Genomic DNA, 22,703 nt, shown 5'->3' with positions numbered 1-22,703 from the left:
TAATGGCAAGTCTCAACCCCACAACCATTTATTTAAAAGACTTAATGCCAGCTGCACTGGAGATAACTGATGCTTCTTTAATTTTGGATGTGTGAAGCCACAATTTGATTGGGGAAACCTCTTTGAACCCTACCCTTACTCAAAGAGTTACCAACAATTTTTAAAAATAAGCCTTTCAACTTCTAAACAAGATGAGCTAGGAGATTGGATAGGCTGGGTGAAGTCACGGTTTCGATGTCTTCTAGTAAAGGTAAAACCTGTTCTATTTTTCATTGGAACAATTCCAAAACTCGGAAACTTAACACATTGCAAGTGTACTAACCGAGGCAATTGAGCTCGGTTTTGGCTCGTAATGGCTTGCATAAGCTCACGTCTTGGCTCTACTTGTATATAGTCTTGTTTTTATGGGCTCAAGTCTTGGCTATGCAGCCTCTACTTGTATAAACTTTGTTCGTCTGGCCCATTTAGGATTTCAAAGCTGAGCTATTTTAGACTAGAGGATGGTTTGACAGGCTTCGCAGCTAGCCGACTCATGCTCAATTCTTTGCAAAATCCTAGTATGTTATTTTTTTTCTAAGTTAGAAGCTTCTTGTTCCACTTGCCATTTTTCCCATTCCCTATTCTCCATTTTCCAGGATCGATATCTATTTTCCCATAAATACCAATCTCATAATGAATAAATATTAATTGGCTAAAAAGGATTACGAGTTAAATTGCATAAAGTATTAAAACCATGATGCACCTGTTGTTTGCCTTGGCTCTATACATCCCTGCTTATGTTGTTGAATCCGTTGTTGCAGCTGGAGGAGTTGCGTGTTTTCTATGACCCCAACCCTACTGAATACTTGGATACAACCATACAAGACCCAAACGTCGTTTTTTACTGGGGATTGTTACCTTGCAGGAGCAACTACTTGGATCTAGATCTAGTACAAAAAGAGTTCAAAAGGAATCTCGTTACGGGTTACAAGGGTCTAATGGGAAAAATGAGTCTGTCCATTATTCAAGCATCTGAGTTACCCAAAAGCTTGCACCAGCTTGCTGATACCCACCAGTTATTTTCAAACTCGAGTGAAATGGTACCCGTGTTCTCAAATCCCACACCTCATTGTTTTGTCGGGTATCTTGCATCGGAGTACCCGAGTAGTGGGATAATGGGTTAAAGAGAGGGATCCTGGGTTGGTTCAAGATTTGGTTGTGCATAGAAAGGGAATGCCTAAATTTTCTGGCTTTCTTTTTGTTGTTTGGATAGAATACAGGGGAGGAAGGGTTCGCACATTTGTTAGAGAAGAAGGATAATCAATTTTTTTGGCGGACATCCTTCAAATGTCCATGATATGATATTGCTTTACTTGTATATTCATTTTTCTTCTTACTGTTACAAGTTATTTTTGTATATAACGTGAGAAGAGTAGAACATGTTTCTGCAAGTTATTGAACGAGATAAATGCTTGTTTTAACAGAAATCTTTAAATTTAGAGAAATTTAAACCTTGTATCTTACTTTATCCATTTTAAAGAAATTCTTAAAGAATCTAAGAATTTTAGTCACTATGCTTTATGTATTGTATAATTAAACACTCGTTTACGTCATTAATGTGTCCCCATTCCATATCGTTCATTTTTTTTATTTCTCCATTAATACCACCCAAATAATGTATAATTTTGTACCAAGACAAACCAATTAATTCACGTATCAACTGCATCAATTTAGTCGGTTTCACTTTAATTGGTTGATAGTAGCATACCAAATATTTAAACTTGGTTGGTACGTGGTATTAGAAAATTGTATATCATGATAATACTATGTCGTACTAACTTATTTTTTTAATTAAAGTTTAATCAATATTTTGATTTTTAAATAATTAGTTATTTTATTTTCAGTTTTACTAAATCATAATACAGAGGGTATACAAAAAACTTGGTACTAGTGATTACTCATATTATATGAAAGTTATTTGAATGTTCGTATAAGTTGGGATAAGTAGTACGGCACATGCATATCACCATGTTATTTGAAATATTGATGGTTTTCCTGCATCCAAATCTTGTTGGTTATTTGAATATAATAAATTTGTAACTTCAACTTTTACGATGGTATAAAACCGCATCAACATGTAACAACCAATTTAAAAGGATTGGATCAAAGAGGTTGAGATTATACATTTTCACATGATAGGTTGATGCTCATAATATGACATATTTATCAAATCTCACTTATGCCCCAACTTATCATCTATTTTACCAAAAGATCTTCAAATGAAATTGTTTCTTTTTTCATCTTTAACTGCAATTTGAATAAGTTTACCAACCAAAATAAGCATTTCACTCTTTTAATAGCTTGCAGACACATATTCTACTCCCTTCACGTTATACACAAAAATAATTTGCAACAGTAAGAAGAAAAATGAATATACAAGTAAAGCAATATCATATCATGGGCATTTGAAGGACGTCCGCCAAAAAAAATGATTATCCTTCTCTCTATAACAAATGTGTGAACCCTTCCTCCCTCTGTAATCTATATAAACAACAAAAAGAAAGCCTGAAAATTTGAGTATTTTCTTTCTATGCACAGCCAAATCTTGAACCAACACAGGATCGTGTCTTTAACCCATTATCCCACTACTCGGATACTCAGGAGCAAGATACCTGAGGAAATAATGAGGTGTGGGATTTGGGACACCGTACCGTTTGCTCGAGTTTGAAAATAACTGGTGGGTATCAGCAATATGGTGCAAGCTTTTGGTAACTCGGATGCTTGAATAATGGATAGAGTCATTTTTCCCATTAGACCTCTGTAACCCGTAACTAGATTCCTCTTGAACTCTTTTTGTAGTGGATCTGTAGTTGCTCCTACCACGTAACAATCCTCAGTAAAAAACGATGTTTGGGTCTTGTATGGTTGTATCCAAGTATTCAATAGGGTTGGGGTCATAAAAAAACAAACAACTCCTCCGGCTGCAACAACAAATTCAACAACATAAGCAGGATGTACAAAGCCAAAGCAAACAACAGGTGCATCATGGTTTTAATACTTTATGCAATTTAACTCCTAATCCTTTTTAGCCAATTAATATTTATTCATTATGAGATTGGTATTTACGGGGAAATAAATATCGATCCTGCAAAATGGAGAATAGGGAATGGGGAAAATGGAAAATAGAACAAGAAGCTTCTAACTTGGAAAAAAAATAACATACAAGGATTTTGCGGAGAATTGAGCATGACCCGACTAGCTGGAAGCCTGGCAAACCATCCTCTAGTCTAAAATAGCTCAACTTTGAAATCCTAAATGAGCCAGATGTACAAAGTTTATACAAGTAGAGGCTGCAGAACCAAGACTTGAGCCCATAAATCCAAGCCTATATACAAGCAGAGCCAAGACTTGAGCTTACGCAAGCTATTACGTGCCAATCCCGAGCTCAATTGCTTCGGTTTAGTACACTTACAATGTGTATCTTAAGTTCCCGAGTTTTGGAATTGTTCCAATGAAAATAGAACAGGTTTTCCCTTTACTAGAAGACATCGGAAACTTGTAAAAATAGCAACAGATCTTCTTGAATCAAACTCATTAAAAATAGCAACAGTTTTGCATCTTTTCATACTAGGGTACATACATATACCCATCATACCGCGTAATTTTTGTTCAAAATCACTCATTCTTATAGTTTTAACGTTTTTTTTTTGCATTTTAAAACAAGAACAGAAGCATGTTTTCTACAAAAGGCCAAGTAGGATGGTACCAAAAGATTAATCGCTCCAATAATAAACCAAACAATGCCTATATATATATATATACCTGAATATGACGATAACTCTTCAAAACTCGTTTTTGATCTTCATGAAAGTGCTAGTGGTGATGTTGGAATGCCAATACTCATGTGGGCTGCTAGGAAGCTGAATGGGCATTAATGCTCGTGCATTACCGGCTCATCCCTTGTTACAAAGCAATTGTCTTAAAAAAGATTGAAACAAGACCGGCCAAGCTCACACCTGAATTCCTTTGACAAATAAAGGCTGCTAAAACAGCTAAATGGATACCTCCATATAACCCAAATAACTGCAAAAGACACTTTATATAATTAAAAAATGAACTAGCAGTCAATCATCAGCTAGGTGCGGTCGACTCCTTTGAGAGCCACACCTGACCCAAAAGGCCTAATGTTTGGTAGGGCCTTGTAGAGGCCGCATGGACCAGTTGAGCCAAAGGTGCTGGATAACACAGCTTAAGAAAATGAAGTAGCAGATAAAATGACTTACTGTCTCCAAGCACACCTCGTTAAGATGTTTAGTCCAATATGTGAGGTTTTACTTACAACTGTTGAGGGATGTATTGGTTCGATCAAAGCATATACATACGAGACTATTACGACATTTGAGTTCATTTTTGTCTTGTATCTCGAGAAAGAAATAATGGAAGTCACTTATTTACTTTGTTAGACTTTACAAAGGCAAGAGCAAGGTATTTTCAATGCATCGAGGTCGTTTACCAAACATTAACCTGGTAAGCGTTTACCGGTAAAATTTAACACTACCACTTACTTATCGGGTAAGACTTTAGTCCACCAAAACGTTAGTGTATGCAACAATTTACTCAGTAAGCGTTTACCATGGTTACGTAAATGCTTACCAGGTAAGCGCTTACCATTAGAAGTCAACAATATAATTTATTTTACCGGGTAAAATTGTAGTACATTAAAACGTATTTATGCAACAATTTACCTGGTAAACGCTTACCCGGGTAAGAGTCGTCACCCTCACTTACCGGGTAAGACTCTTCATCCTTATCATTGCTCTTACCGGGTAAGATTCTTGCTCTTGTCAAGTTCATTCGGTGAGGAAAATTGCTCAGTAAGTACTTAACAGGTAAGCGTTTAATAAACGTAGGGGCTGTTTACCAAACACTTACCCGTTAAGTGCTAACCAGTAAAATTTAATACTATTATATACTTACCGGGTAAGATTTTAATTCATCAAAACGACATATTATGCAACAATTCACCCGGTAAACGCTTACCGTGGTAAGAGTCATCGCCCTCAGTTACCGGGTAAGACTCATAGTCCTTATCTCATTCTTACCGGATAAGATTTTAATCCATCAAAACGACATATTATGCAACAATTCACCCGGTAAACGCTTACCGTGGTAAGAGTCATCGCCCTCACTTACCGGGTAAGACTCCTGGTCTTTGTCTCGTTCTTACCGGGTAAGATTCTTAGTCCTTACCATATTCATCCGGTGAGATAATGTGACTTAATAAACGCTTACCCATGTAAGTGTTTGGTAAATGACCCTCAAAAATCTATATATATATTAAAGAAGAAACCAAAGGTAATGAGGTGACACCTTCTAATGCTTAGAACCCCTCCTATCTTTTTTCNAGTCATTAATCTCGTGGGATGTCAAATCTGGCATGAGGTCATAGGTTTGGTTGCTAGATACTACGAGTCTTTTTGTGGTCGGGCCCGTTGGCTGGAAKGCCYARAATTTCCCAGGTTCRTGTGGAGGGGCAMTTTGCATGAACCAGGACTAGAYGGGCCGAWAGGTGCCCGATACCATGATCTCCAAAAGAAAGGAAAAACAAAGGGAAGGGAAGGGAAGAGTGATGAATATAACCTATGTACGGTTTTCWCATCGGCAAACTTGTGGTTTTAATCTGGTATACTACGTACCACATTTCATTTTGGGTAGGATATATCTTCTTGTGAAATTTCATACATGTGTAATGTACAAAACCTTCATGTTTCTTTCATGCAGATAGTKATCAAGTGGATTAMGAGAGTTGCTTACCGACGTTGGCTGCCGCAAAATCAGATTAGAGCCGCCTCAGCAACTATATTAACATATGGATCGTATGGTCTTGGTGTGAGTTTCTGTTTCATTTATTTATTTCTCCATGGAGCAAGATCTTCTTGGTTTGTAATTTGTTTTCAAATTTTGTTTAGGTGCATAATGCGGAGTCCGATATTGATGCTCTGTGTGTTGGCCCTTGGCTTGCCTCTTTGACAGTAAGTCATTTTATCTGCTACTTCATTTTCTTAAGCTGTGTTATCCAGCACCTTTGGCTCAACTGGTCCATGCGGCCTCTACAAGGCCCTAGCAAACATTAGGCCTTTTGGGTTAGGTGTGGCTCTCAAAGGAGTTGACAGCACCTAGCTGATGATTGACTGCTAGTTCATTTTTTTTTTTGGAATTATTTACTGGTTTTTCAATTGGTATGCAATCAGAAAGAAATCTTGCAAGTGCGACCATTGGTGAAGTCTGTGTTTTATGTTGCACAGGAGGATTTTTTTATAGTTCTACGCAATATGCTTGAAAAAAGCATAGAAGTGTCGGTTAAGGACGCAAAGGTTCCTTTAATGAGATTTAAATTTGATGGAATTTCCATCAACTTGACTTATGCTCGACTTAAGTAACAACTGTTCCTGAGGTTAGCTGGAGTGATTTATGGTTTCTTCTGCATCTTTTGACTTTCTGTGTTATGTCTTTACTTGTTTTCTTTCATATGGTTGAACATCCCACTAATGGCAAGTCAACCCCACAACCATTTATTTAAAAGACTCTGCACCGGAGATAACTGATGCTTCTTTAATTTTGGATGTGTGATTGCGCACCGATACAAAGTTAACGCATTTTAATGAATTTGATTTGTAGAATGTTGACATTCTCAACCCCTTGTTCTTAAATGGTATCAATGAAACAAGTTGGAAGAGTTTATCTGGAGTACGTGCAAACAATAGCATCCTGCAGCTCGTTCCAGATGTCAAGGTAGGGAGGCTTCAGAAACTCTAAATACTGCATTAAGTGCGTTAGGGATAACCTATGGGTATACAAGCGTTCATATTCTCTGATGGTTTTTCCTTCTCTCCTGGAAATCAAAAATCTCCTGCAAAAAGTTGCAATTAAATTCGTACTGCTCAATGGGGTGTTCTGTAGAAAACTAACCACAATTAAAGACTTGATTCCTATCTGTTACATAAAAGTTGCAACTATTTTCATTATGGGATTTCTACTAATTGTAACATTTTCCTTTTTGGGACTTTTTGAAGCTGAAGTTACCTATTTTGCCTATTGTGGTGGTTTTGGCCCACAGGATTCCCCTAGCATGGTGCTACTAAAGTGTATTTTAGATATTTGACCACTAGTAAAATCTCTTTATGGAACTCTGTGTAATGTCATTTGTTGCAAATTTCATGAAATGATGTATCATATCATAGCTTCATAAGCCAATGAAGTGTCATCAAAAGGAAGAATGAAACTTTTAGCTTCCTTACTGGGGTCTATTTCAAGATTAATCAACTTCCTCTAGCCTGTGAAATCAGAATATTTATGGGCTGCTGATCTTTACCTTTGTCACATTTTCACAACTCAACTTTCTTGCTGTATTGTAGATATTCCAGGAATTACTGTGTTGTGTTAAATTATGGGCAAAGAGGAGAGGGATGTATGGTAATGAAAGATATTTCGTTCTATTCTCAGCTCCCACATTTATCATTTCTTTTTATTTCTTTTTAATAGTATAAAGTGTCTTCTGCAGTTATTTGGGTTATTTGGAGATATCCATTTAGCAGCCTTTATCTGTCAACAGAATCCAGGTGTGAGCTTGGCCGGTTTTGTTTTAATCTTCTTTTAAGACATTTGCTTTGTGGCCATGGCCAATGCCAGTACTTCTACAACAGGGGATGATGCTACCGCCTCATCCTCTGAAGCACGAGCAATAATGCCTATTCAGCTTCCTAGCAGCCCACATGAGTATTGCCATTCCAACATCACCACTAGCACTTCCATGAAGATCAAAAACGAGTTTCGAAGAGGTTATCGTCATATTCAGGTATATATATATATATATATATATATAGGCATTGTTTGGTTTATTATTGGAGCGACTAATCTTTCGGTAACATCATACTTGGCCTTTTGTTGAAAACATGCTTATGTTCTTGTTTGAAAATGCAAAAAAAAAACGTTAAAACTGTAAGAATGAGTGATTTTGAACAAAAATTAGGCGGTATGATGGGTAAATGTATGTACCCTAGTATGAAAAGATGCAAAATTGTTGATATTTTTGATGAGTTTGATTCAAGAAAATATGTTGGTGCAGGATCTCTTGAAGCCACAATTTGATTGGGGAAACCTCTGTGAACCCTACCCTTACTCAAACAGTTGCCAACAATTTTTAAAAATAAGCCTTTCAACTTCTAAACAAGATGAGCTAGGAGATTGGATAGGCTGGGTGAAGTCACGGTTCCGATGTCTTCTAGTAAAGGTAAAACCTGTTCTATTTTCATTGGAACAATTCCAGAACTCGGAAACTTAAGATTAGTGATGGCCAAAAACCGGTCCGGGCCGGGCCGGTTCCATAACCGGTCCCGATCCTGGTTGGTCTCGGTCCCAAAAAACGCCAAAATCCTTAACCGGGTTGTAACTGTCGGGCTTATAACCGGTCCCGGTTCCGGTCCACCGGCGGTCCCGGGCCGGTTTGGCCATCGCTACCTAAGTTACACATTGCAAGTGTACTAACCGAGGCAATTGAGGTCGGTTTTGGCTCGTAATGGCTTGCATAAGCTCACGTCTTGGCTCTACTTGTATATAGGCTTGGTTTTATGGGCTCAAGTCTTGGCTCTGCAGCCTCTACTTGTATAGACTTTGTATGTCTGGCTCATTTTGGATTTCGAAGCTGAGCTATTTTAGACTAGAGGATGGTTTGCCAGGCTTCGCAACTAGCCGGCTCATGTTCAATTCTTTGCAAAATTCTTGTATGTTATTTTTTTTCCATGTTAGAAGCTTCTTGTTCTATTTGCCATTTTCCCCATTCCCTATTCTCCATTTTGCAGGATCGATATCTATTTTCCCGTAAATATCAATCTCATAATGAATAAATATTAATTGGCTAAAAAGGATTAGGAGTTAGATTGCATAAAGTATTAAAACCATGATGCCCCTGTTGTTTGCCTTGGCTGTTTACATCCTGCTTATTTTGTTGAATCTGTTGTTGCAGCTGGAGGAGTTGCGTGTTTCCTATGACCCCAACCCTATTGAATACTTGGATACAACCATACAAGACCCAAACGTCGTTTTTTTACTGGGGATTGTTACTTGGCAGGAGCAACTACTTGGATCTAGATGTAGTACAAAAAGAGTTCAAAAGGAATCTTGTTACGGGTTACAGAGGTCTAATGGGAAAAATGACTCTATCCATTATTCAAGCATCTGAGTTACCTAAAAGCTTGCACCAGCTTGCTAATACCCACCAGTTATTTTCAAACTCGAGTCTAGTGGTAGCCGTGTTCTCAAATCCCACACCTCATTGTTTTGTCGGGTATCTTGCATCTGAGTACCCGAGTAGTGGGATAATGGGTTAAAGTGAGGGATCTTGGGTTGGTTCAAGATTTGGTTGTGTATAGAAAGGGAATACCCAAATTTTCTGGCTTTCTTTTTGTTGTTTGGATAGAATACAGGGGGAGGAAGGGTTCGCACATTTGTTAGAGAGAAGGATAATCAATTTTTTTGACGGACGTCCTTCAAATGTTCATGATATGATATTGCTTTACTTGTATATCATTTTTCTTCTTACGGTTACAAGTTATTTTTGTGTATAACGTGAAAATAGTAGAACATGTTTCTGCAAGCTATTGAATTATCTTGATCATGTAATGTTTTTTAGTTAAGATAAATGCTTATTTGGAAGTCTTTGTTGGTAAACTTGTTCAAATTGCGTTAAACAATATTCCTTTCTCCCATAGTAAATATCCATAATATAAAAATACACATGGTTTGAGAAATGGATTATTGCATTATTTTTATTCATTAAATGACAGCTTTATCTTATCTTTAATAATAGAGAAGGAAAATTCCTTCATATCATAATTAAGAATAAAATGAAAACAGAGATACTTGCTATTCAAATAAAATATATATTTTAAAATAAAATAGAAATACGAGTATTTATTTTGAGACGAGATAGTATAATGGCATTTAGTTCTAACACATTCTCTATTTTATATATTACATCACTAGGAAATTCTATATGTTTAATTAAATATTATTTTTCTCACAAACAATTTTTTCAAAGTTACTTATTAATAAAATATAATAAAAAGCCATTTATCTCTCATGATAATGATTTTAGCAGGAAATCTTTAAATTTAGAAAATTTTGAACCTTATATCTTACTTTATCCATTTTAAAGAAATAACTTAACTGAACTCATTCTCCTAACTTAACAACCTTAGTAACTCGTTCACATTTTCATGATCCATCTCGTTCCTTAATAGTTGTTTGGTACTAGTGATTACTTATATTATCTGAAAGTTATTTAAATGTTTGTATAAGTTGGGATAAGTAATACGATGCATATCACCATGTTATTTGAAAGATTGATGGTTTCTGTGCATCCAAATCTAGTTAGTTATTTGAATATAATAAATTTGTTACTTCAACTTTTACGATGGTATAAAACGGTATCAACGTGTAACAACCGATTTAAAAGGATTGGATCTAAGAGGTTGAGATTATACATTTTCACATGATAGGTTGATGCTCATAATATGACATTAGTTCTAATTGTAGTAATCAAATCTCACTTATGCCCCAACTTTACATCTATTTTACCAAAAAGATCTTCAAATGAAACTGTTTCTTTTTTCATCTTTAACCGTAATTTGAATAACTTTACCGACCAAAATAAGCATTTATCTCTTTCAATAGATTGTAGACACATGTTGTACACCCTTCACGTTATACACAAAAATAATTTGCACAAGTAAGAAAAAAAATGAATATACAAGTAAAGCAATATCATATGATGAGCATTTGAAGGACGTCTGCCCAAAAAAATGATTATCCTTTTCTCTCTAACAAATGTGCGAACCCTTCCTCCTCTGTAATCTATATAAACAACAAAAAGAAAGCCAGAAAATTTGAGTATTCTCTTTCTATGCACAACCAAATCTTGAACCAACCCAGGATCCCTGTCTTTAACCCATTATCCCACTACTCGGATACTCAGGAGCAAGATACCTGAGAAAATAATGAGGTGTGGGATTTGGGACACCGTACCGTTTGCTCGAGTTTGAAAATAACTGGTGGGTATCAGCAAACTGGTGCAAGCTTTTGGTAACTCGGATGCTTGAATAATGGGTAGTCATTTTTCCCATTAGACCTCTGTAACCTGTAACTAGGTTATTCTTGAACTCTTATTATAGTAGATCTAGATCCAAGTAGTTGCTCATGCCAGGTAACAATCCTCAATAAAAAACGATGTTTGGGTCTTGTATGGTTGTATCCAAGTATTCAGCAGGGTTGGGGTCATAGAAAACAAACAACTCCTCCGGCTGCAACAACAGATTCAACAACATAAGCAGGATGTACAAAGCCAAAGCAAACAACATATGCATCATAGTTTTAATACTTTATGCAATTTAACTCCTAATCCTTTTTAGCCAATTAATATTTATTCATTATGAGATTGGTATTTACGGGGAAATAGATATCGATCCTGCAAAATGGAGAATAGGGAATGGGAAAATGGCAAATAGAACAAGAAGCTTCTAACTTGGAAAAAAAGTAACAAGGATTTTGCAAAGAATTAAGCATGAGCCGGCTAGCTGCGAAGCCTGACAAACCATCCTCTAGTCTAAAATAGCTCAGCTTTAAAATCCTAAATGAGCCTTTATACAAGTAGAGGCTGCAGAGCAAAGACTCGAGCCCATAAATCCAAGCCTATATACAAGTAGAGCCAAGACTTGAGCTTACGCAAGTCATTACGTGCCACTCCCGAGCTCAATTGCTCCGGTTTAGTACACTTGCAATGTGTATCTTATGTTTCCGAGTTTTGGAATTCTTCCAATGAAAATAGAACAGGTTTTTTACCTTTACTAGAAGACATCGGAACCGTGACTTGACCCAGCCTATCCAATCTCCTAGCTCATCTTGTTTAGAAGTTGAAAGGCTTGTTTTTAAAAATTGTTGGCAACTCTTTTGAGTAAGGGTAGTGTTCACAGAGGTTTCCCCAATCAAATTGTGGCTTCAAGAGATCCTGCACCAACAGATTTTCTTGAATCAAACTCATTAAAAATAGCAACAATTTTGCATCTTTTCATACTAGGGTACATACATATACCCATCATACCGCGTAATTTTTGTTCAAAATCACTCATTCTTACAGTTTTAACGTTTTTTTGCATTTTCAAACAAGAACAGAAGCATGATTTCAACAAAAGGCCAAGTATGATGGTACCGAAAGATTAGTCGCTCCAATAATAAACCAAAACAATGCCTATATATATACCTGAATATGACGATAACCTCTTCGAAACTCATTTTTGATCTTCATGAGAGTGCTAGTGGTGATGTTGGAATGGCAATACTCATGTGGGCTGCTAGGAAGCTGAATGGGCATTAATGCTCGTGTTTCAGGAGGATGAGACTGTGGCATCATTCCCTTTAGTAGAAGTACTGGCATTGGCCAAGACCACAAAGCAAATGTCTTGAAGAAGATTGAAACAAGACCGGCCAAGCTCACACCTAGATTCCTTTGACAAATAAAGGCTGCTAAAACAGCCAAATGGACACCTCCAAAGAACCCAAATAACTACAAAAGATCACTTTATACAATTAAAAAGACATAAAAGAAATGATAAATGTGAGAGCTGAGAGTAGAACGAAATATCTTACATTACCATAAATCCCTCTCCTCTTTGCCCATAATTTAACACAACACAGTAATTCCTGAAATATCTACAATACAGCAAGAAAGTTGAGTTGTGAAAATGTGACATAGGTAAAGATCAGCAGCCCATAAATATTTTGATTTCACAGGCTAGAGGAAGTTGATTAATCTTATATTAGACCCCAGTAAAAAAGCTAAAAGTTTCATTCTTCCTTTTGATGACACTCCATTGGCTTATAAAGTTATGATATGATACATCATTTCATGAAATTTGCAACAAATGACTCTACACAGAGTTCCATAAACAGATTTTACTAGTGGTCAAATATATAAAATACACTTTAGTAGCACCATGCTAGGGGAATCCTGTGGACCAAAACCACCACAATAGGCAAAATAGGTAACTTCGGCTTCAAAACTTCCCAAAAAGGAAAATGTTACAATTAGTAGAAATCCCATAATGAAAATAGTTGCATCTTTTATGTAACAAATGGGAATCAAGTCTTTAATTGTGGTTAGTTTTCTACAGAACACCCCATTGAGCTGTACGAATTTAATTGCAACTTTTTGCAGGAGATTTTTGATTTCCAGGAGAGAAGGAAAAACTATCAGAGAATATGCACGTTTGTATGCCCATAGGTTATCCCTAAAGCACTTAATGCAGTATTTAGAGTTTCTGAAGCCTCCCTACCTTGACATCTGGAACGAGCTGCAGGATGCTATTGTTTGCACGTACTCCAGATAAACTCTTCCAACTTGTTACATCAATACCATTTAAGAACAAGGGGTTGAGAATGCCAACATTCTACAAATCAAATTCATTAGAATGCGTTAACTTTGTATCAGTGCGCAATCACACATCCAAAATTAAAGAAGCATCAGTTATCTGCGGTGCAGCTGGCATTAAGTCTTTTAAATAAATGGTTGTGGGGTTGAGACTTGCCATTAGTGAGATATTCAACCATATGAAAGAAAACAAGTAAAGACATAAACAGAAAGTCAAAAGATGTAGAAGAAACCATAAATCACTAGTTCTTTATAAGAGAGAAAATAATGATTTTAGTTCATATGTGAATCACACAGGTTCACATATGAACGTGTTCACATATGAACAGGTTCACATATGAACATATAGTTCATATGTGAATCACACGAGTTCACACACACACATATGTGTGTGTATATATATGTGCGTGTGTGCGCGTGCAGATGAACGTGTTAGAATGAGAGTTAATATGATAAGCGTAATAAGGGATCCGGATCTTTGATCTCCTTTAATCTCAAACCCACATATGAATTGCGCTTGATATAGAGATTGATTTGGCGCATCTCAGTGCATCTCATCCTAATGTGCATCCAAGGGTGTAGATCATTTCTTAGTCTTCTGACTTTAACTTTACTTCTCACGGGAACCTAACCCTACACACACACACCCCCCCCCCCCCACACACATATATATATATATATATATATATGAAAAATAATCTAAATATAATAATATAAGGAAATAATTAAAAAAATTGTATAAAAATTATAAGAAAAGAAAAATAAAACAAAATTAAAAAAATTATTTTATATTATGTTCTATAGATTTATTAAAAGAAAATAAAATGGTTAAGAAATAAATAAGATAATAACAGAAAAGGAAAGTACGGAAGAATTTTGAYTCTTGTTAGAGCAACTCGGTTCTAATAAGAACATGTGACTGTATAAGAACCTCCGTCTCAGAGGTTCTAGTAAAAAATCTAAAAAGAACCCTATCAAAAACCTCCATTGTCGATGCTCTTATATTCGAAGTAAACTTCTTTTTCCTTTTTATTTATAAATATATGTCTTATTTCTCTGATATTCATTATTTGACAAAATAATCTTTACCTTTAAAGACTTGACACCATAAGCATGTCATTAAAATCAACAATGCAAATAGCCCATAATTTGGGGTGTTACATCATCCTCCGTCTTTGTTATGATCATATCCCCATCCTTGTTTCCAACGAAAAACGAGGATTTTTTAAAAACCAAAAAACAATCATGTAACCAAGCCTCGCACATAAATCTGAAACACCATGTAGAAAATATGTGAACGTCCAATGAGGAGCCAATTGAGTGAAATGAAACAAGCTTGAAGCTTGCCACCAAAAACCAAAGCAACACCATCTTTTTGCTTGTGCCATTTGAGGCTCTTAAGGTAGTGTTTGGTATGCAGACCGGATGAGACAGGACAGGATGGGACGAGACAGGACTAATTGTCTGTCCTATGTTTGGAACTATGTTTGGTACGACTAGGACATGACAGGACTGTTAAAATGACTATATTACCCCTAAATGTTGTTCAATGTTATTTGAGAACATTCATGGCCTCTATTCATCTATGACTGAACCCCTATTGCGAACGGACTCCAGTTGTGCATTGCGTTTGGTGATCTATTTCTCAAATTTAAGTCCCAAAAAAGCAGAAACTACATTGGTTCCATCAACAATTATTCCTTCATAGTTTTGAGGCGGAGACCTGACTGAATTTAGTTTAACAGTTACGTAAGCCTATTGTTGGTATACCTACAACAGCTCTTTGTTAGCTAGCAATGATAAGAATTGTCCCTACAAAAGTAGTTGACTGAGACTTGGAAGATTTGGATGCTTTTCCATTGACAAAGTCCAGGGGAGCTATCAAAGAGTATTTACTGTAAGAGAAGACTTCAATTTATGTAGGTTCAAAGATCAATAGTTTATGTGAAATAGGCTTTTATGCAGAGGAGCATTTTATTATTAAAACTACATGGTAAAGGATAAATTAACAGTGCGAGCATGAGGAGTTCTTTACACACACAGCCATTACACACACACAACCATTACATGGTGAAATCGTACGCAGTGGAGAAATGGAGAAATCGTACGCATGCAAAAAAGCGAGATGGAGAAATCGTACCGATTGCAGAGGAGAGGAGGCGATGGAGACGGTGGAAGAAAAGGAGACCGACGGACGAGTCCCTACGTCGACTATAGTAGATCTGATAGGAGATGGCAATCCAAAATGGGATTTTACAGGAAACGGAGATGGAGAAAGGCGGTGGGGGAGGGCGCACGAATATGGCTAAAAGAGGTGGGGGGAGGCAACCACAGATAGAGAAAGGTTTAGTTCCTCGTGGTTAATCAGGTAGCATTTGATACACAAATGTAATTGGACATGACTAAATAGGACATGACTAAATAAGACATGACCGGATATGACCGGACAAAAGGGTAGGATTAGGACAAGGGGATAGGACTGGACGGGACGGGAAACTTTTTTTTTTTAATTTGGATAAATATTTGTTACTTTTATTTTGATAAATTTAGACAAAACAGGTTGATTACCGGTAATTCTAACCATTTTTACATGGAACTTGTCTTTAAGGACATGAATGTGAAAGAACATTTTTTGTACTCAATAATTGAACTTGGGTCCTGCCTTGTATTTGGGCAAATTCGCTCCACTCCTGTAACACCCCAAATTTATTTTTGGGTTTCTCTCTCTTTATTTCTAACGAGATTTTCTTTACCATAAAGGTTGATTATAACATCTCTCTTCCAACAGAGACACATACATATAAGGTTAGTTCCGGTGAGAAAGAAAGTAAGGTGAGAAACATAATGGTGGATTTTTACCTTGGATGCACATTACGATGAGATGAATCGAGATGCACCACATCAATTCTCGTATCAAACGTGATTTACAGGTGAGTTTGAGATTAAAGTTGATCAAAAAGTCTATATCATTTTTTACGCTTCTCACTTTAACCCTATTTCTCACACATATATATTTGCCTTCAGATGGAGAGGAGAACCCCTCCGAAATTTTGAAGAAAAACGGAGATACGAGTGGGAAAGCGGCTGAAAAAACAAGTTAGGGTTTTTGAGTTCTCAATCGATTTTGAGGTAGTTTCTACATCAATCTTAAAATTTATTAATCCTNTGAAATCATATAAAATCCTTTGGTGAGGGATGAAGAAGATGAGAGTTGAAGAAGAATTCAAAGATTTTAAAAGGTATGTAGAAATTATATTCATTAAAAAAAATGTGATTTGTTATTACATGTTTATTTTTCAATATTGTTGGATGTGTTGTTATCATATGATATGATTGTGTTTACGATTGGATTATATAAATTGTGTTTACGATTTGATCATATAAATTCGAATAAAATTTTGATATTTTATAATCACAGGATATGATAAACTTTTTTCGAATTTAAGCTTCATCAACAATAATTATTTATACACAACAACTATTTATTCATCTTCATCTCTCACACCCTCTCAAATTCTATCTCTATCTTATACATCTCTAAATTTATTTTCTTTCTCTTCGGTTTTTCTTCTATTTTACTATTGATAATCTTCATAGTTTTTTTTTTCACTTCTCTCATAATTTTATGTATGTTTGTATCGTTATTTAAATTGCATTATATGTCATGAAGATTTGAAGAAGTTTCAAGTTCTTTGGTTTTTCTTCTATTTCACTATTGATAATCTTCATAGTTTTTTTTTTTTGTTTTTTTCACTTTTCCCACAATTTTATGTATGTTTGTTTCGTTATTTAGATTGCATTATAGTTTTTATGCATTATGTCATGAAGATTTGAAGAAGTATTCAAGTTCAATATTTGATTTTTTGATTGCAAAGGTAATAATTTATATTGATTTGTTTCATGATTTTGGTTGCATTATAATTTTATTTATGTTTGTATCATGATTTTTGTTTGCATTATAACTCTTATGTATTATTATTATATATATATATATATATATATATATATTAAAGAATAAACCATGAGTGTTTGAAGTGGYMTCTCCTAAAGCCTAGAACCTCATTTTTCTTTTTTCTCCTTCATTCTCTCAATATCCACTACTATATATATTTTTTTGTCAATTTATGTTTTTTTGTTAAATGTTTGCATTCAACTCCAAACCATTCATCTCTTTCTATATTAATTCAAATGAYATAACTCCAAACCCTTCATCTTTTCCAATCAATCATTTATTTATATACATATAAACAACAACTATTTATTCATCTTCATCTCTCACACCCTCTCAAATTCTATTTCTATCTTATACATCTCTAAATTTATTTTCTTTCTCTTTGGTTTTTCTTCTATTTTACTATTGATAATCTTCATAGTTTTTTTTTCCACTTCTCCCATAAGTTTATTTATGTTTGTATCGTTATGTTATTCAGGTTGCATTATAGTTTTTTATGCATTATGTCATGAAGATTTGAAAAGAAGTCTTCAAGTTCAATATTTGATTTTTTGGTTGCAATATAAGGTAAAATATTTATACTGATTTGTTTCATTATTTTGATTGCATTATAATTTTATTTATGTTTGTATCATGATTTTTGTTTGCATTATAACTCTTATGTATTAGGTAAAGATTTAAAATGTCCAAGTTCACCATGTAATTTTTACTTATGCATGTTGAACGTTTTTTGGTTTGCAGGTTTTCGAGTTCTTTAACGTTTATATATCAAGTCATGAAAATTTGAACTTTTCAAGTTTGGGTTGTGGGAATTTTTGATTATGATCTAAGGTAAGAATTTTATGCAAGTTTGTTTTGTAATTTAAAGTGTATTAGAATGTTATGTATGTTTGTATCATGCTTTTGATTGAATTATATTTTTAAGTATGTTCTTATCGTAAGTTTAGTCGTATTATAATTTTATGTATGTTCATGTTATGATTTTGATTGCATTATAATTTTATCTATTGAGTTATAAAGATTTGAAGTCTTTAAATTTGGTATGTGATTTTTTACATATCGTATGGTTGGTCCGGTCCATTCACTATTGTGTTTTTAAAGTCAAGGTATGTGTTGAAGATGAAAAATAGTACATGTACATCATCATTTGAAGGAGACATGTCTTTATGTGGAGTATTTTTTATTCTTAAATTTGTGTCAGATTCCTTAATATTTCCGTCGTTATTATTACTCATTTTATTTAGTTTTACAATTTTATTACTAAACAAATCTCTCTCTCAATATATATATATATGTGTGTGTATATTAAAATTTCACTAACTATATTTTATTTAACTTTTTCGAATTATTTGAATATAATTTGTTGATAATTCTATTAACAATTAATATATATTTATATAGACAATCATCAGATCATTAATCAAAGCATTCATACTACTGCGCAACGCACGGTTCCCATACTAGTTATATATAAAGATGATGACTCAACCTCAGACCCATTTAAATATGACAGCTAATAGTTACTATTTATAATGCTATAAATGTTTAAATCATTTATCATACGACTAGATTCATATGGTTCTTTTTTTCGTGTTTATTAAAATATAGTCAAATATTTGACAAATAAATAAACAATTTAATTTATTTTTTTAAAGAAATTAAACAATTTTATTAAAAACAAAATCCTATCACCAACCACAAGAGTGGTGTCTGATTGATTTGAGCTAGGTTCTAAAAGTCAAAAGTAACAGAAGGTCTTAAATTCAAATTCAATAAAGAACAACAATCTCTTTGTGACTACGAAGGTTCAAATACGATGACTTCAAGCTATCTACAAAATAAATGGTCACTCTAGAATTAATCATGTCGCACACAGGTTGATAAAAAAAAATCTATCACCTAAAATTGCGTCACCATCAACTTTATCTGTCGTATTCGTTTCATACAGAACTGCTCACATGCAAAGCAAAAACATACAAAATACATGCACATTATGCATTGAAACTTGTACTTTACTCTAAATTCATGAATCTCTAACTTCGAAGAAGAAGCCAGTTGGTTTATAAATAGAGCATGACACATCCACTTTGGAAAGCAAACACTTCTCAACTTCATCTCTCAAAAAGCTAAGGATCAAAGTCTTCCATCAATTCCTTCATGAAGTTCTTCTGTCTCTTCATCTTTCTCTCTCTTCAAACTCCATTGATGGTCATTGGAGATAGAAGGTTGATAGAAAGCACGTGCAAGGCCACACCCTCTTACAGTTTATGCCTTTCAACTCTCTTGTCGAACCCAAAGAGCTCAAGTGGCGATGTTAGTGACTTGGGACTCATCATGGTTGGTGCAACCAAGGTTAAGGCAACCCAAGCCATACAACACATCAAGACTCTTTACAGGGTTCATCCTGAGCTGAGACACTCGTTAAACGAGTGCTCTCAGGTGTATATGGCTGTGGTGAAGGCGGATGTGCCTTCAGCTGTTCAGGCTTTAGATGGTGGGCAACCCAAGTTTGCTGAGGATGGGATGGCTGATACCGCCGTAGAGGCTCAAGCTTGTGAGAGGAGTTTTAGTGGGCGTGGTCAGAAGTCACCGTTAACGCAGATGAATAAAGACATTGAGAACGTTGCTAATGTTGCTAGAGCTATTATTAGGATGTTATTATAAATTTTGTAATATCGTATTCCGTTAAAAACATGTTTTTTACGGATACGTTTTATTTGTTTCGTACTCTTAACAAAAACGTATACGATATGTGTTAATCAATATAACAATGTAATTGAGACAAAAAAAAATTTAAAAAGTAGACAAAAAAAACGACATCCGTTATGACATACGTCATCCGTGTATCAATTCTACGATCTGGTATCGGAATGAAGTTTTGTGTTATGGTGTTTTGGAATTATGACTGTGAAGTAATATTTCAGTTATTTGTTTGGCAGGTAACCTTGATAAAAATTTGTGTATTTTCGTTAAGAGTTGGTTTTTATTTCGAAACATATAACTTTAAGAGTAGATAATAAGGGTAATTTAGGTATATGTCACCAAAATTAAGTAGGTTTGGTGTATAGTAGAGTATAGAATGCAACTTCAGTTCCCGTCGCATTCTTTGTCCTTTATCTTTACGACCATTTTTTCATTGATGATAAGAAAATGCTCCGACAAAAGTGCATCTATTTTCTTTATCATCGTTATTATTATAATGAAAATAAAATAAATAATAATTATTATTGTTATTATTATATATATAGGGTTAGGTTTCGGTGAAAATGAAAGTTATGGTTAAAAGGGATCATCATTCTTGGATTAATCATAATTGAACAGAACTATAAGATCAACAATGATGAGATGCATTAGATCAATTCTCTTTTAGAACGCAATTCTTGAGTTGTTTTGGGATTAAAAGTGATCAAGAGTTTAAATTTTTTCTTATACTTCTCAACCTAACTCTTATTCTCACACAATCTTTCGTCTATATGTGTGTGTGTATTAAAACAGTATGGTCTTATTATAAAGTCGAGATGATTAACCAAAGGTCTTTAAAGAAACGAATTCTTTGTCCATTTCATAAAGATACATGGCTATAAATATTACAAAGGTAAGAGAGAGAGAGAGAGAGAGAGAGAGATAACTATGGAAATACAATTAATTCTAACAACTAAATATTTACAATATACATGCCAATAATATCAAGAGATATTATCGGCTAACAAGGTCATTGTCTTCGTAGTACCCTAGTTACTAATAGATCTAGCTCAATCTCTTAAGAGATTAAGGTTTCAAACCAATCCAAAGTATAAGAGATGCGGATGAATATTTGTTGTGTATAATATATTATATTTTTAAAAGATTGGAATGATTATAATATAAAAGTTGCGGTGTTCGTATTTAGATATTGTATTATGTGTAGGTAGGTTTAGGCATGGGAACGAAAGTGGATGGGGCCGGGACCCCAATTTCCATCCATGTCACTGATCCCCCAATCTCTGTGTTCTAATATCAGATGATAACTATTATGTTTTTTACATGTTCATTTCTGTTTAAAAAGGTCAAATTTAGAAGACTAATGATACAAAACGAGATTTAAAATCATCAACGGTAATATATAAAACTGTTTATCAACCACAAGGGTGGTGCCTGATTGGTTTGAGTTTGGCTCCAAAGGTCAAAAGTATCAGGAGGTCCCAGGTTCAAATCCAAGTAGGAATAAAAATTCTCTTGTGGCCACGGAGGTTCAAATGCGGTGACTCCGGGCTATCTGCAAAGTAGGTGGTCGCCCTGAGATTAGTCGGCTCGCATAGCGTGTTGGATATCCAGGTTAATAAAAAAAACTGTTTATCTATACTATATTATAAAACATTTGACAAAAACTCTTAAAAACTACTTTTTATGCATGAAGTACTGTTTATTGATGCATATTACTTAAAATTCAAGATTACAAGTAGATTGTGCTTAAGTATAACTTATTAAAGCTCTATCTTTGAATTATTGTAACTAACTGCAGATAAACATAATCAAATACAGGATAAACATCTAATTTTAAATATAAAAAATCTAAAATATAATTAGATAATCATTAAATTCTAACAGAATACTTAATTATTATCTTTATAAAAATTATATTATTAAACTTAAATTAAATTATAATTAAAAAAATTGAATTAAGAAAATTACACCAAACACAAAAACTTTTAGAAAAATTAATTTGATTCTGATAGCGATATATTTTTTTTAAAAATTTATAATATTTTTAAATTTATATTTTATTCAAAAATAAAAACATTATCGTTTTCTCAAACCACATAAAACCGTAATATATCGACATAAAAAGAAAATAAAACGAAACATTGAAATCAAGATATGTCTCGATGCATTACACAAGTACCCTTCTAGTTTATATAAACTTATTTACATTCGAGTTAATTAATGATAATTGTTACAAATTATTGATAACACCATTTCTTTTGATTATTTCTAAATAGTATTTTCAATATTTAACGACCATAAAATGTTTTTTTTTTACTAAGGAGCCGTTTACCAACCACTTACTCGGTAAACGTTTACCGGTAAAATTAACACTATCATTTACTTACTAGGTAAGATTTGAATCCATCAAAACAACATCGTATGCAACAATTTACCCGGTAAGCACTTACCGTGGTAAGAGTCGTTACCCTCACTTACCGAGCAAGACTTTTGGTCATTGTCTCGCTCTTATCGGGTAAGGTTCTTGGCCTTTACCATATTCATCCGATAATATAATATGATATGATAAGCACTTATCCAGATAAATAT

The 22,703-nt window shown here is 34.4% G+C and overlaps 2 protein-coding genes and 2 pseudogenes across 2 annotated transcripts in view; 3 read left to right on the top strand and 1 right to left on the bottom strand.

Moving 5' to 3' along the window:
• LOC112521720 (nuclear poly(A) polymerase 3-like) overlaps nucleotides 1-1,805 on the top strand; it is a gene marked incomplete at its 5' end in the record, with an annotated part of 22,524 nt that extends 20,719 nt beyond the window's left edge. The window contains 2 exons of the mRNA XM_025130716.1: nucleotides 98-250; nucleotides 801-1,805. Of these exons, the coding sequence (XP_024986484.1) occupies nucleotides 98-250; nucleotides 801-1,163 (516 nt within the window). The remainder of the gene's footprint in view (nucleotides 1-97; nucleotides 251-800) is intronic.
• A 3,693-nt stretch (nucleotides 1,806-5,498) lies between these two features.
• LOC112520813 lies at nucleotides 5,499-9,657 on the top strand (annotated as a pseudogene).
• Nucleotides 9,658-10,495: 838 nt separating this feature from the next.
• On the bottom strand, nucleotides 10,496-16,088 carry LOC112521719 (annotated as a pseudogene).
• A 3,407-nt stretch (nucleotides 16,089-19,495) lies between these two features.
• LOC112521334 (cell wall / vacuolar inhibitor of fructosidase 1-like) lies at nucleotides 19,496-20,174 on the top strand. Its single transcript, XM_025130129.1, has one exon. It carries the CDS (start codon nucleotides 19,569-19,571, stop codon nucleotides 20,073-20,075), a length of 507 nt encoding a protein of 168 aa, XP_024985897.1. The 5' UTR covers nucleotides 19,496-19,568; the 3' UTR covers nucleotides 20,076-20,174.
• The last annotated feature ends 2,529 nt before the right edge of the window (nucleotides 20,175-22,703 follow it).

This window comes from Cynara cardunculus (genome assembly GCF_001531365.2).
Source record: "Cynara cardunculus var. scolymus isolate 2C chromosome LG 11, CcrdV1, whole genome shotgun sequence".
In the NCBI taxonomy this organism is placed as follows: Eukaryota; Viridiplantae; Streptophyta; class Magnoliopsida; order Asterales; family Asteraceae; genus Cynara; species Cynara cardunculus.
This window is presented reverse-complemented; position numbering and strand designations above follow the sequence as displayed.

Bases quoted from the DNA above. Each gene is read 5' to 3' on its own strand.
- LOC112521334 (XM_025130129.1), top strand. From the start codon at position 19,569: ATGAAGTTCTTCTGTCTCTTCATCTTTCTCTCTCTTCAAACTCCATTG.